The sequence below is a fragment of the Pelobates fuscus genome, chromosome 9 (genome assembly GCF_036172605.1).
Source record: "Pelobates fuscus isolate aPelFus1 chromosome 9, aPelFus1.pri, whole genome shotgun sequence".
Lineage (NCBI taxonomy): Eukaryota > Metazoa > Chordata > Amphibia > Anura > Pelobatidae > Pelobates > Pelobates fuscus.
The window spans coordinates 49,237,320-49,252,067 of NC_086325.1; the positions used below are offsets into that span (position 1 = coordinate 49,237,320).

Below are 14,748 nucleotides of genomic sequence, written 5' to 3' on the forward strand. Positions count from 1 at the left end.
AAGGCAGTGTTTACTTTGCTCACTAGGGACAGCTCCAGTGGTAGTCATTCAGACGGCTACTGTAGGTGCTTCCTGTATCAGTGCTGCACAGCGTGCAGCACTGATGTTCAGGGTCTCCCCGCTCTGCATGGAGACACTGAACTTTCTTTATTGAGATGCATTGAGTCAACGCTGCGTTTTCCCGCACATGCAACAAATATAGTGTTCCTTTGAGCCAGTTATGATTCCAGTTTAGTTACCTTGGCCATGAATTTGAAATTCACTTTGAATTCTTTACTTCAGTGAATTACCCTTTAAACCTTAGCTGTATTTGTAAACCATTTACTATTAATTCCCCAAAATTTTGTAACTTGCTATATAAATAGCAACCTTCAGATTTACATCTTCTGGAAAAATGTATAAATTTTATAGCTTTCTGTTAAATATTTCTAACCACTTTGTTACTGGCACCTCACTATTTTATTTTTATTTTTGTTGCTTTCGCCTTCTTTTACATAATAAATATTACCTTTTAAAGTTCGACATTATTTGACCATCCTAAGTCTTAGAAATTAATTTGTGTTCACTTATTCCAGTTTATTTCAAATCCAGCAATCATTACCATAAGCATATCCTTAATCCCTTAAGGACACATGACATGTGTGACATGTCATGATTCCCTTTTATTCCAGAAGTTTGGTCCTTAAGGGGTTAAAGAACTATTAGAAAAAATATTTACAAAAATATTTAAACAAAGATAAAAGCGTTAATTTTAACTAGAAATAGACAGTTTTATCACCTTAATTAACTTTTCATGCATGCCGTGCATAAATGTATAACAATTATGACCCTTCTGTCTGCTAAATAAATAATTAGCCACTGTTGGTGTTGTGAAATTCATAGCATGCATTATATTTTGTATAAACTGCTCCTGGTTTTCCTCAAAGACTCCAGAAAAAAAGCAATTTTACACTGGAGATTTGCTGTTGTTGTTTTTTTTTTTTTTTTTTTTTATTTATTTTGTTTTAATGGAAACAACAGGTAAAAAAAATACTAGTACAATTCAAGACCAGGATTTCTAACGTTATATTTCAAACAAGTAACTATTTTTTTAAAACAGCTGTTAGAGCAAATTGGGAAAGCTGCACATCTGGGTAACACGTTAATTATTGGAGATTTTAATAACCTGGACATAAATTTGGCTAGAGGGACCAGTAGTTCAGCAAGAGGTTTTGTTAAAGAATACCTTTTTGTGACAACTGGTACATGCACCAACTAGAAATGGGTGATTGCCTGGATCTGGTTATATCAAACAATGTTGATCTTTTGACTAACATTCAAGTAGGGGAGCATTTGGGAAATAGTGATCACAATATGGTGTCTTTTGAAATAAACTCAAAAAAGCAATTGCACATGGGGTATTCTAAGACATAATTTTAAAGAGGCCAATTTCAATATGATTAGGGCAGCTTTACAACATATTGACTGGCATAAACTCTTTAGTGGAAAAAAAACACTAAGGATAAATGGAATATCTTCAAACAAATATTGTGAAGGTACACGTCGCAGTATGTCCAATTGGGTAATACATATAAAAGAAACAAATTAAAACCAAAATGGCCTAGTGGGAAGGTAAACCAATGAATTAAAAATAAGAACAGGGCATTTAAATCATTTAAATCAGACAGTCACATCAGAGGCATCCTATACAAGATACAAGGAAGCCAATAATGCATGCAAAAAGGCGATTAGATGGGTTAAACTAGAAAATGAGAAAGTGATAGCCAAAAAGTGCAAAACTGACCCCGCACATTTATTTAAATGCCAAAAAAATAATGTAGGTACAATGAGAACAGAGATGGGTGTGTTAGTAAATGAAGACCAGGAAAAGGTAGCCATTTTAAACTATTTTAAACTATTTTCCTCAGTATAAGTTAAGAAGGAATCTACTGCAAGAGATATGCAAATAATTGCTGTAAACAACTTGCAGCAAAATTGTGATTGGATGACTCAAGAGACAAATGCTGCAGCAACTGAAAAAAGTTAATATAAATAAAGCTCCAGGGCCTGACGGTATTCACCCATGAACACTTAAGGAGCTAAGCATGGAAATCAGTGACCCTTTGTTTTTAATATTTTATGATTATTTTCTTTCAGAAATTGCAGAGGACGATTGGATGAAGGCAGATGTGGTTCCTATATTCAAAAAGGGTTCAAAAGCTTTGCCTTGAAATTATATGTGAGCTTAACTTCTGCCTGGGAAAGTATCTGAAGGGTTTATTAATCGATAATATTCAGGAATTCATTGGGAAGGACATTGTTATTAGCAAAAAACAGCATTGTTTTATGAAACAAAAGTTATATCAAACTTAATTGCATTCTGCGAAGAAGTTAGTAAAAGTATAGATTAAGGTGTTGCAGTGTATGTGATCTACATGGTGTCCCTCACGGTTATGTTCTGGGACCACTTTTATTTAACATATTTATAAAAAATCTTGAATTAGGCATTGAAAGCCATTTTTCAGTGTTTGTAGATGACACAAAACTCTGTAAAGTAATACAATGTGAGCAGGATATTACTTCGCTGCTGTCATGAACCCTGGAACCAGACACGCTGACAGAAGACAGACACAGGAAGTGCAGTGCCGGTACTTAGAGTGGCTAGGCTGTGCCAACAGAGAGAAGTCAGGATACAAGCCAAAGTCAGAGGGAACCAGAGAGACAGAATAATCAATAAGCCAAGCTGAAGTCATAGGTTAGAGAGGTTAGACACACAACTCTGTAAAGTAATACAATGTGAGCAGGATATTACTTCGCTGCTGTCATGAACCCTGGAACCAGACACGCTGACAGAAGACAGACACAGGAAGTGCAGTGCCGGTCCTTAGAGTGGCTAGGCTGTGCCAACAGATAGAAGTCAGGATACAAGCCAAAGTCAGAGGGAACCAGAGAGACAGAATAATCAATAAGCCAAGCTGAAGTCATAGGTTAGAGAAAACAGGATAAATGGTTAGACAAGCCAAGTTTCGTTAACCAGGCAACTAGACAAACGGACAGAGTATATGCGCTATTGGGCTATCAAAAGACCAAAACAGGGCAAGGAGATTTGGGAAAGGTAAGTATATATACTCTTAGGTTAACTCTGATTTGCTAACTTCCAATCAGAGTTAATTATCACACGTGGGAGGTACTTGTACCTCCCACTTTGATTAGTGATGTCATTTGCGCTCACCGAGTCAGGTGACTGACTCGGGCGCCTATTTACACACGCTGTACGCAAGCGTGCAGCGTCTGACTTGCTGCCAGGGGGAGAGAGAGTGTAGAGAGTGTAAAGAAGCCGCGAGCGGAGTACAAGCCTGTGAACTGACCGCTCGAGGCGCAGGTAGGAGGTAGGCTGCTGTGAGTGGCACGCAGCTGCCCCGGACCGCTGCTCACGGTACCCTTACAGCTGCAGAGGGATTTAGATAGACTGGGCACTTAAATAACAGATGAGATTTAACGTAGATAAATGCATAGTTATGCACTTCAGGGTAAAGAATGCAGAAGCAACTTAAATCCTAAACGGTAGTAAAATAGGGATAGCAACACACATGAAGGATTTGGGAATTGTTATAGACAACAAACTAGACAACAATGTGCAATGTCAAGGCTAGTAAGGTATTATCATGTATAAAAAAGGGCATTAATTATAGGGATGAAAATATAATTTTGGCTCTGTTTAAATCAATGGTAAGACCACACCTTGAATATGATGTGCAATTGTGGGCATCTGCAATTGTGGGCATGATGTGCAATTATGGCACTAGAAAAAGTGCAGAGGTGGGCTGCAAAATTTAATAAAAAGAATGGAACAATTTAGTTATGAAGAAAGGTTATCAAATGTAAATATGTTTAGATAAGAAAAAAAAGTGCCTCAGAGGGCATATAATAGCATTGATATATTCAGGGTCAAAACAAGCCATTGTCTGGAAATCTATTCATAAACAGGATTATACTAGGAGTCTAGGACATAAGGTCATGCATATAGACTCAAAAAATGGAGATTAAGTCTGTGGTAAAGGAAAGTTTTTTTTTTTTACAGAACAATAAGTTTGTACAGATGTTTAAACAGCAACTGAATCAATGCTTGCATAAAACACAATATTTAGGGATATCATTTTTAATTAGTGGGGTAATAGCTTCTTGATCCAATATTTAAATGCTATTCTGGGGTCAAAAAGGATTTTTTTTCCTAGTTTGTTGCAAAATTGGAAAGCAATTCAAACTTGGTTTGTTGCTTTTTTGTGGACCAACAGTAAAAGCAGGTGTGAGAAACCCTGAACTTGATGGACACTTGTCTCTTTTCAGCCTTGGTATGTAACTAGGTAATTCAATTGAATATGTTTACTGCATGAAATGGTTGGTATCTAAGGGGAATCGACACTTATTTTCAATGTTAGAGCTTCATAGGTTTATGGAACTTTACTTAATAAATAAAAGATCCTACTTTAATATACAATGTTCATACATAATACCCATATTTTGACTTTAACCAACAAACGTGCAAAAGCTTAGAACTTCATTAAAAAGGAACTCTTACTTCTCTGGAACTTACACCATTGAAACATTAAAAATCAGTTATTTGACAACTGGCTGCTCCCCACCCTTGTTTGTATGGACCACAGGGACGGTGATCGGGTAAAGGGTTATTTACAGATGGTATATGGTCCAATCTAAATTAGTACGAATATTTCCAAATTCATCAGACAGGTCCTGCAGAAATTATGGAGAGTTAGCCTCCATGGTCCACATTTTGGTGGGCAACAAATTCAACAAAGTAACAACATTTTGGAGATCACTTCACACCTTGAGCGAACCAATAGATCCAGCAATTACTTCACTCTCCTCTAAAATAGAGTTATGTAAGCTATGACCTAATACTGTCAGTAAAATAGAGAAAATTCTAATAAAACATATTCTTATAGATGCAACATTTATTATGTCCTCGTTTCTGGAAATCTCCAACCATTTCATCAGTTGAGGAAGTTATCACCCTAATATTTGAAAATTAAAGTTATGAATTGGCTACATGACAATTTACACCTCAATTTCTAAATTTAAAAAAAAGAATGGTCTGACTGAAAAATTTTTTTTTTTAATCACCTGCCAACCTGTGAATGCGAGTTGTTTTTAGACATATCTATGTCGTGTGGGTCTTTTTTCTTTTTCTTATAAAATTAACAAACTAAGTGTATTGTATTTGAAATGTAATTGGACAAAACACGAAATACCTCTTAGCTTTATTATTGTTTTCCTTTATTTTTTGTTACTTTCTGATTTTCTTTTAGATTTCATTTAAGTTTTTTGTTCACAGCATTCATTTATTATGCAAAAAAAAAACTTAAATGAAATCTAAAAGAAAATCAGCTATAACTTCTGTTAATCTTTGATTTTGTTTTTCTTGAGATGTTCCAATTTGTTTTACATTAATATTAAAGATTTAACAAATTACATCATAATCCAGTTCGGACAAGGCAAAGTCAGGGCAAACATTGCAAATAAATTAGAAGAAATATAAACATTGTTTCATTTTTCCTATTTTCTGTATGCTCTCTCTATGCTGACTGCCAAGAGCAAAAGGACAGCACTTACAACAGTTTACACAAAATACAGATTAAGAAACAAAGCATATATAAAAAAACAGTTTTACATTTTATAAGGCTACCTAAAATCACCTATCTCAGCAAACGAATATGGGAATTCAGTTCCATTATATGGCAATATTTAGTATACATTTTTAATCTCTGCGGCAGCACCGTTGCTGAGAAATGCATATTCCATGTATTCCCTCAATTCCCCTTTTTTCCTAAAATTTATAAAAGTGACTGACAGGTATCTAAAATGTGGGCAAAATTTTATTTTATTTTGAACAAATCACAAATACATATGTTAAATAAAGGAAAAAGCAAAACGTAGTATTAAAAATCGCTGGAACTGGCAGTTCTCATTTAATGGAGTATTTACCATGGACAAGAGTTACGGGTTAGCTAAATCAAACAGTCCAGTATTTGTTGGTGTAGTTTGACCAATAATGTATTTTACTCAAGACTTCCCAGCAAAATCACTGCGTGGTGGACAATTCTTTCCAATACATACTAGCAATCACCAAAAATAAATGCACAGATAGCACAGATACATCATACTACAAGATTGTGATGATGTATCCTAAAGATGTATCCTAAAGAGTGTTCTGTACTCTAGATAACTCTTTTTTTTTTAGGTAATTGAACAAAACCTTTCAATTCAAACCTGCCAAGATGATTTGACCTTTCACCTTTTTTTTCCATGCGAGCTATAGTTCTTGTGTTTAATCTCACATTATTATACTAAACAGGTAATTCCAAAAATTCTTACCTCTTTCTGATGATACTTTATTGCTACCTTCAGTTTTGCGAGATCATGACACTTTTGCGGATCTAACTCCTCACTCTGGTCATCCCGGTGGTTGAGGATAATCTCCAGTTCTCTAGAGCTCCTTGCTTGATCTAATAGGTCCTTGGCAAACCTTTTGCATTGTTGTGACAGTTCTTCATACTCTGCCTTAAACTCATTTTCTACTTTGCTTAGTTCTTTTAGCTCCCACCCAAGCCGGAATGCTGTGAGGATGGGATCCTCGCTTGATAAGGCAATCAGAGAAGGGCTGGCCAGAGCCTTGTAGATGTTGAGCCTCGACCGTGAATGTCTGAGACTATCAACTTCTGAGCTGGAGACACATTCTACACAGTTGCAACGTATCTGGTGAGGGCGAGGGATGGTCACCCTTCTTTGGACTAGGAGTTTTATAATTTCATAGTTATTTGTGTGAGCTGCCAACATGATAGGTGTAATGTCTGGAGTGAACTCAGAAAACTGTGTGTCCATCATTAATGTTGGCACCTGGGGGAAAAATGGAAAACAGTAATGAGAAACATTGAGAAGCTCCTGAAACACAGATTATTCTCTATACTCCTGTTTATCTGCACTGTAGACAGGTTTTTCACTACCAGCATAATGTATGATATGTCAGGATTGGCTTCTGTAGTGTCAAGTACTCAGAGAACAGTTTAATATACATGCTGAACGTTCTATAATTTCCTAATACATCAATTCTAACTCTTTTTATTTAGTAAGTCCAGAGTTTTTGTTGTCCAAGTCTAATATACAATGAATTCAATATTTAATAATCAGCTATAAATTGACAGTAAGGGTTATAAAAAAATAAATAAAAAAAAAACTACTAAATGTGTGCTACAGATTTTTATTTTTCAGTATGAAAAATATACTGCAATGTTCACATTAATTATTTTCAGGTTTCTGTCTTTGCTGCATGGAGAATGTGAGAAGTAGTTTTAGTTGAAGATTCAAGGTCGAAATGTTGTAGAAAATATTTGACACCATTTCAACGTAACCCTTTGCACATCTTCCGAAATATTATACTCAACATTACACACATTTCTTGGAATTTATATACTTTCAGCCTCACCAAGTGTTCACCGGAATATCTAGATGTTTAATTTTTACATTGTGCATTGGGAATTTGCTAGTTATATGTAAACTTCACACAGGATCACTACATGCAATTTCCATTGGTTTCATTAACCCAAAGATGTTGAGATAGAGTGCCAAATTGATTACTTTAGCTGTCTAAGACTATAAGTGATTAATTCATTTTATTTCAGGAAGTCTAATAATTAATTTATTCATCCTAAGTCTCTGTTCAAAAAATATAATCACCAAACATCTCATATATAAAAAACAATGAGTTAGGGTAAATTATCACAGTTGTGTAGTGAAATATACGAAAACTGGGAAAAGGTGACTCGCTGTCACAGCAGGGCAGAATAAACATAAATTAAGGTTGTGATAGTGTCAGGGTGTCCCAATCGGTTGCCAATAAAGTTGACAAGCACATCGTTTGTTGTTGTAATAGCTTATGTTGAGAATTATATTTCTCTGAATTTAAGTTGGCATTTCCCCCCCCCCACAGTTTGAATTAGTGTGGAAGCTATGTATAATGATTAGACAATGATGATGTTGAGTTTGAGAGGCAATGGAGACCATAATTGGCTTCACAGAATAGTGTAACGTGACTATTTTAAGGGAAAGAGCTGCCAGTTATTATATAAGACCACCTGGAGGTTTGAGAGAATTGAGCTTTGTATCTGGTTGGAATGTTCCCTAAGTACTAGTTTCTCACTTTGGAGATCATAGACTAAAGACGGGCTTCGAAGATCTATTAAAGCTTTTGGTAGTTCTGTTCAAAAGCATATTTGAATGAAAGAGATTCCAATTTTCTTTTCCACCACAGATAACCTAACTGTAGAGAGCAAATTAGCGAGTATAAAAAATTGATCTGTTTTCTATTAACCTAATATCCCAGCACAAACAAGTCAACATCTTGTTCTGCTTTTCTCCTTAAAGTAAAATAACAGAAAAACTAATTAAAGGTGCAAGCAGACTTGACAACTCCCTTTTATGATATACTCTTGATGAAATAGTGTCATTACTTTTTGGGATGCTGTGGATCAACAGTTAAGCCCTTGGCATCTTGCTAAAAAAAAAAGTAAAATCCAGATACATTACCTTCTTGAAGAGATTAGAATTTGCCTGCTTTCTCCCCAGCCCCTGTCATCAATTTACAACATAGATAGCATGGAAATTAATTTGAAAATTAATTTTTAATATAATGGAAAACTTTTATATTGATCATTAGGACAATTAAATTAATCCTTAAATTAGACCAATCACCTAAACAAATGCATATGTTAGCATTATGGATTCAAATTACATTGATTACTTTAAAGATTCTCGATGCCTGTTTTTCCCCATTAATAGAATTCGAAGATTAGTTTAGGTGGGAAAAATTATGTCAGTTTTTGTCAAATCCCCCAACACCACTATGAGCATGATTTCACTCCAGCACTGCAGGTGAACTCATCTCTATTACTGACCGTAGACAACTCTGAATTATAGTTTTTATAAACAGACATTTTGGGGGCTAAATTCTGTTTTTTCGTTTGTATAACAGTTTACATGCCGTATACTTTGTTATATTTTGAGTAGACAAAGAGGGACACTTTAATTTTTTTAAATTTTTCTATGAGAATACTCACAAAACCTGGACTGTCTGTCTGTCTTGAGGAGATTATTATAATTGGCATTATGCAATACAATATACTTGGATTGCAGAACCTCAAGATTGCAGAACACAGAGCGACACATGTGTATCCATAGTTCACTTCTGACCAGAGGCGTACCTAGGTTACATGACACAAACTGTAAAACAAATTTTTTTTCCTCCTCATTACTCCCAACTTAGGGAAATTACATGGGCATACTGATGTTCATATAGATATTCATATACCTACACATTCATATTAACATGCGCTTACACTTAATGCACACACATACTTTTATATATATATACACACACACATATACACAGACACTAATATTCATACACAGACTCATGCACAAACACACACAGACAGAAACACACATAGAGCTATATACTCATACACACGCACACAGACTCATAAATGCACACATTCATATACACACACTGACTCATACACTCATACACACACTACCTTAATTTTTATTCTTTTTTTTTTTTTTAACAGTAAGGTCCACCCAGCCTCCCTTTACTTACCTTTGAAGGGAGACCTGGAGTTGAACCTGATCCCTGGTGTCCATTGGGGGCCTGTTTGGACTAGTCAGTGATTGCCCAGCTCCCTGCAGCTATAAATATACTAATGTCGGGGGTGGGATGGTGTCATATCCCGCTCCAACATCAGTACAGGGTGGACAAGGGAACTGGCTAATCAGTACAGGGGCTGATCCAAGCAGCCCCCTCGGCACCTGGTCTGCAGCCACAGTTACAGAGCGGGCACCTGACACATGGCACCCGTTCAAGAAACATGCCAATAAGTAGGTGCCTGCTCTGTCATAAGGGGTTGCTCCCCACTGCCATCCAGAGTGCACACCCCCTTATTTCCCCTCTGCTTTATGACCTGAGGGTAAGTACTGCCTTGGTAGTTACACAAAAAAAAATGTTTAATGGAAATTCTGGACCTGTCAAAATCTGATACAAATCCAGTACTCTATTTCATGTTTATCTGTACACAATAGAGTTAAAAGAACAACACACACAAAAAGAAAAAAATGGAATTTTAAATTTTACAAAGCTACTTAAAATCACCTATCTTAGCAAACATTTTTTTCATTTTCATCTGTACATCAAAGCACAAGCAGTGTACCTTACGTGTATTAAAAGAAGCTATTAGTGTCAATTTCAACTATGATGGCTTGCTTTAGCATGCCTTGAAGCATAATGCACATTGTCTTTTACAAAAACACGAAAGATAATAAAGAAGTGTCAGAAAATAGACCAGCCTGAATCATTACAATAACATGGCTGACTTTGAAATGAGCAATTAGATTGTTTTTGTGTAGTTCATGTTCTATTCTGTGTGATATTTCTAGATAAAATGTAACAATGGCCAATGCTTGTTATTATATAAACTTCTCGAGAGTTGCTTTGAAGATTTAGGGTCTGAGATAGGCAAGCACCATCACCACTACAGTTTCTGTGGAGTAAACTTTCTCATGAATGAAAAGTAATGACAGACTTAACTGGTTGAGGTTAATGAAAACCATTAACAACCTTATTCACTTTAGTCAATGTAAAATATCTCTTAATACCTATATTTTAATAGGATCTCACTGGCTGAGCTTCACAACCCACAGCTATTGGAACTGAAATCCATTTTGAGGCACTACTTGAGGAGTAGAACAGGGAAATGGGGAATAGAAAAAGGGACAATAAAAGATACAAAATATCCCTAGGTAATTGGTAGTGGTCGTTGGGAGTGGAGGTGAAAAATGAAAGCATTTCAGGGAGGATAAGTTGAAACAAATATAGGTATATCGGCTGGTTATTTAGAACCACGATACACAGGTTTGAATCCTAGTCAGACCACCTTGGGCAAGACACCTAACGATGGATATCGTCCTACCTCATATTCTCAGAGATTGTAAGCTCGTCTCAGCAGGACCCTTTCTATAATTGTAAAGTGCTGTGGAATATGTTGACCTTATATAAATACTAATATTAATAATAATAGATAATATTAGACGCAAAAAAGCAGAAAGCACGACAATGTAGAGACTCGAAAGCACAAAAGGAGGCAAGGGGGGAACACAAACACTCGAATGGAGGCAGAATTGCAAGACAAGAGCTGGATGGATATATGATGGATGGATTGACGCACAGACAGAATAGATAGACAGACAGCAGACAGACAGGCAGACAGACAGACAGATAGATAGATAACACATACAAGTATAACTGGGCCTATAGATGAAAATAGGAGGAAACACATCTAAAAATGTGTGTAAATTTGAGGGCCAGGCCACAAAAGGGTTCTCTGGTTGTTTGGTTTGGACTAAAATGTAAAATTACTGATGACGATCATGTATAAATGAAAAAACAAATACTGTGAAATTATTTCGCAGTAATGTGATAAAAATTCACTATGAATAAATAAGGCACTGTTACTGATTACTGAAAACAGCCAATGGCCTCTAAATTAATCCCTTTTGTTGCCAGGAAATTCCGCATTGCATGGGTTTTTAAGATGTTAACGTGAAGCTTTTTACCTCCATCATCTCAGTAATAATCAGGAAAAGTCTAACCTAATGCAGCAGTTTGGCTGCTGTTGGCTGATTACCTGCTGATCAACGATGGGGTACCTCATTTAATGTTATTCTCCAGCTTCTTTTGCTTTTTTTTTATCGGATGACATTGAAATTGAGAGTCACTGCACAGATTATCAATAGCTTTATGTTGAAGACACGATTTGTCATAAACCCCTGGAACTAGAATGTGAAGATTAAACAAAAAGTCTGCTTTCATTTTGTTCCCCATTTTAAAGGTCCTCATTTAATCTGATGATTACTAAAAATGGAAGAGGGAAACGTTAATGTAGACACAGTATTATGGTAGCATTTCCACCAATGTTTATCCTTTATCTCGGGGACTAAATGACAATAGGATTAACCTACTAAAATGTGCGATTCAGTAGCAGCCACAGCAAGCTGAATACAAGCAGACCACGCAGTTCTAAATCATTTACACATAGGTTTCTTATTAACGTAAGGGTGAACAGCAAGAGAATTTTACCAAATCTATTCTAGTCTAAAAAATCTCGAGGTCCATGTGTCCCTAGACAAAGCATCTAGATTCTAGAATATCATTTGTCCAGATTTCTACCTATCTTTGATCACGTTTATGTTATATATAATCATTTTAACCAGCCAATATTAATGTCAACTACATCAGTTCTGGAAAAGATTAGTCAGAATGAATTGTTGAAGTTCATGTGCCAAATGGACTAACATTGTATATTTTTAGCATTTATGTCTCCTCTCCACAGGAGCAATGTTGCCAGCCTACAGTGTACAGTGTACAGGCAGCCCTGCCTGTAAAATTAGCACATGATATTCTAGATAAATAGTGACAAAAATAAGAAGATAATGACCAAAACTGTTCAAATGCAGAGCAGAGAAGAGAGTCAGTCATTGTTAAAACTCAAGTTTCATGGGAGCGAGTTTGATATACCCTTCCTGCAGGCCTGTAATCTCCTCTATCTCTGGGGGTGCTATTAAATTATTATGCTCACCCAGTGCCTACTCCACTGTAAATCTGAACCAAGGGCAAAGTACTCAGAAGCTTGCTTTTGGCGTTTCTATTCAAGCTTCACAAGGATCCACCTTTTCCAAAATTAAAGACAGCCTAGTTCTACACTCAGAATGTCAGCATTTACTAAGTGATTCTTTGGACGTGAAGGCATTAAACTGATAAATTACTATTTGTGAAACATTGTAATAAGTGCATATGCCAAGAGCATTGTTAAACAGGTAAGTGGAAATAGGGAGATTAAGATACTGGGTACATAGATGCAGAAAAAAAGAAACAAATCAATAAGATTTAAAATTGTTCTAAATAAAATGTCAACATATTTGTGCTTTCGAGAATGAAAGATGTTTTGTGTGATGTGGGTGTAGGTGACGGGTGTTTTATTTGATGAGTTAGGTACCGTAATGTGACGGGTGATGGGATGAGGTTGCCACAAGTGTAATCCAGGTGTGATGTGGGGATACATGGTCAATGATGGTTGGTTTATTTTCATATGTTGTGACTAAGTCTGGTCAGTATGGTCAGATGGTCCACTACTTGAAGTAGGTACGATTTAGATGACAGATGGGTAATGTACATGTAATCGAATGATTGATGCTCAAACAGTGTGTCTGGATGGTTAATGTTTTTCCTGGCACCAAGATTCAATTTGCCAAGGCTTACCACAATTGACCATATTCAATCCTGTAAAATGTCATATTCTATATTTAAAAATTCCAAGAAACCTTTGTATCAACACTAAATAAATTAACTTCAATTTTAAAGGTTAATTCCTTTCAATTGGCTCAAAGTAAAGAATCCATGTTTATAAGCCTTCTTCTGATGACTGTAGTCTTCCGTTGTTGTAATCAATTTTGTTTTCTGTCTCTTCTGTCTGTTTGCTGCACTCTTCTTAGTTTCATAACATGTTTATTGGGAACTGGTGTAGAAAGATATACTAAGCATTCAAGATGACGTCTTAACAAGGATCTATGGAATTTAAAGAATGTTTGTGTGCTCTGTTTAATTGAACATGTAGAAGTGATTGAATGTGTGTATATGTAAACAGTGGTATTATGACTTAAACTGAACGTCTACACATTTACAGGAACTTGGCGTCCTGAGATGGGGAATAATATATCAAATGTACAATTTATACATGAGCTACTTATGACACATACTAACCCGGCATCTGAACAGAGACTTATACCTAAAACACTTCTGAAAATGTATACACCTTTAGGATCAGGGTCCCCCAAGCAAGTAGACTTGTGCATTCAATTACAATCGAATACCAATTTGTCTGAATTATGGGCGACTTGAGAGTTATCTGAATTTGGCAGAATCACAAAACAAACTAAACTAGGAAGAAACAAGCCTTTTTGTTTGTTTCGTGATTTGGAGGTCTGTTCATGTCAAAAAAAAAAAAAAAAAAAAGATTAATGGTTAGGGGACAGCAACTGAATGTTTATTTTATTCACAGCTCAAGAGAGAAGTGGCCAACAGAGAGAAAAAAGTAGTAACAATACAAATATATAGATTTTTAGTGTTCCTCTTGTTTTTTACCTCTATTGGTAACCTCACTTGATCAAATGGTGCATAAATGCACTTATCGGTGCATATACTAATAGCCATGTCATTTTGGTTCCTCTGAATCATTTTTCCTGAAATGATCACATAGACAAAATTGGTATGAACTAAAATGTCACATGGACGAAACCTGATTCACATGAAAAATGTATTTTAAGTGGACAAACCAATTTTTTTGCCATGCACAATTCGACAAGCAAGGTAATTAATCTCACCATCCATTTGATAGTTCAGAAATAGTTCTCCTAGATACTTCAGCCAATACACCATTGCATCATGTTACATCAGTAACTAATCAATATATTGTATACGCAATGGAAAATCAAACTCTATCTTCTATACTTACGTAAATTGCACAATTTCCTCAAACATGTATGAATATAGTTTATCAAATATTTTACCAGGAAGAATACATTGAGATTTATCTCGTTTTCAAATATGTCCTGAGTCCACAAAACATTGCATTGATACAATAGGGTACA

At 35.7% G+C, this 14,748-nt stretch overlaps 1 protein-coding gene across 1 annotated transcript in view; it reads right to left on the minus strand.

Moving 5' to 3' along the window:
* Positions 1-14,748, minus strand: part of TRPC5 (transient receptor potential cation channel subfamily C member 5) — a 284,905-nt gene that overhangs the window by 146,433 nt on the left and 123,724 nt on the right. Inside the window, exon 3 of the mRNA XM_063431927.1 lies at positions 6,373-6,894. Within this exon, the coding sequence (XP_063287997.1) occupies positions 6,373-6,894 (522 nt within the window). The remainder of the gene's footprint in view (positions 1-6,372; positions 6,895-14,748) is intronic.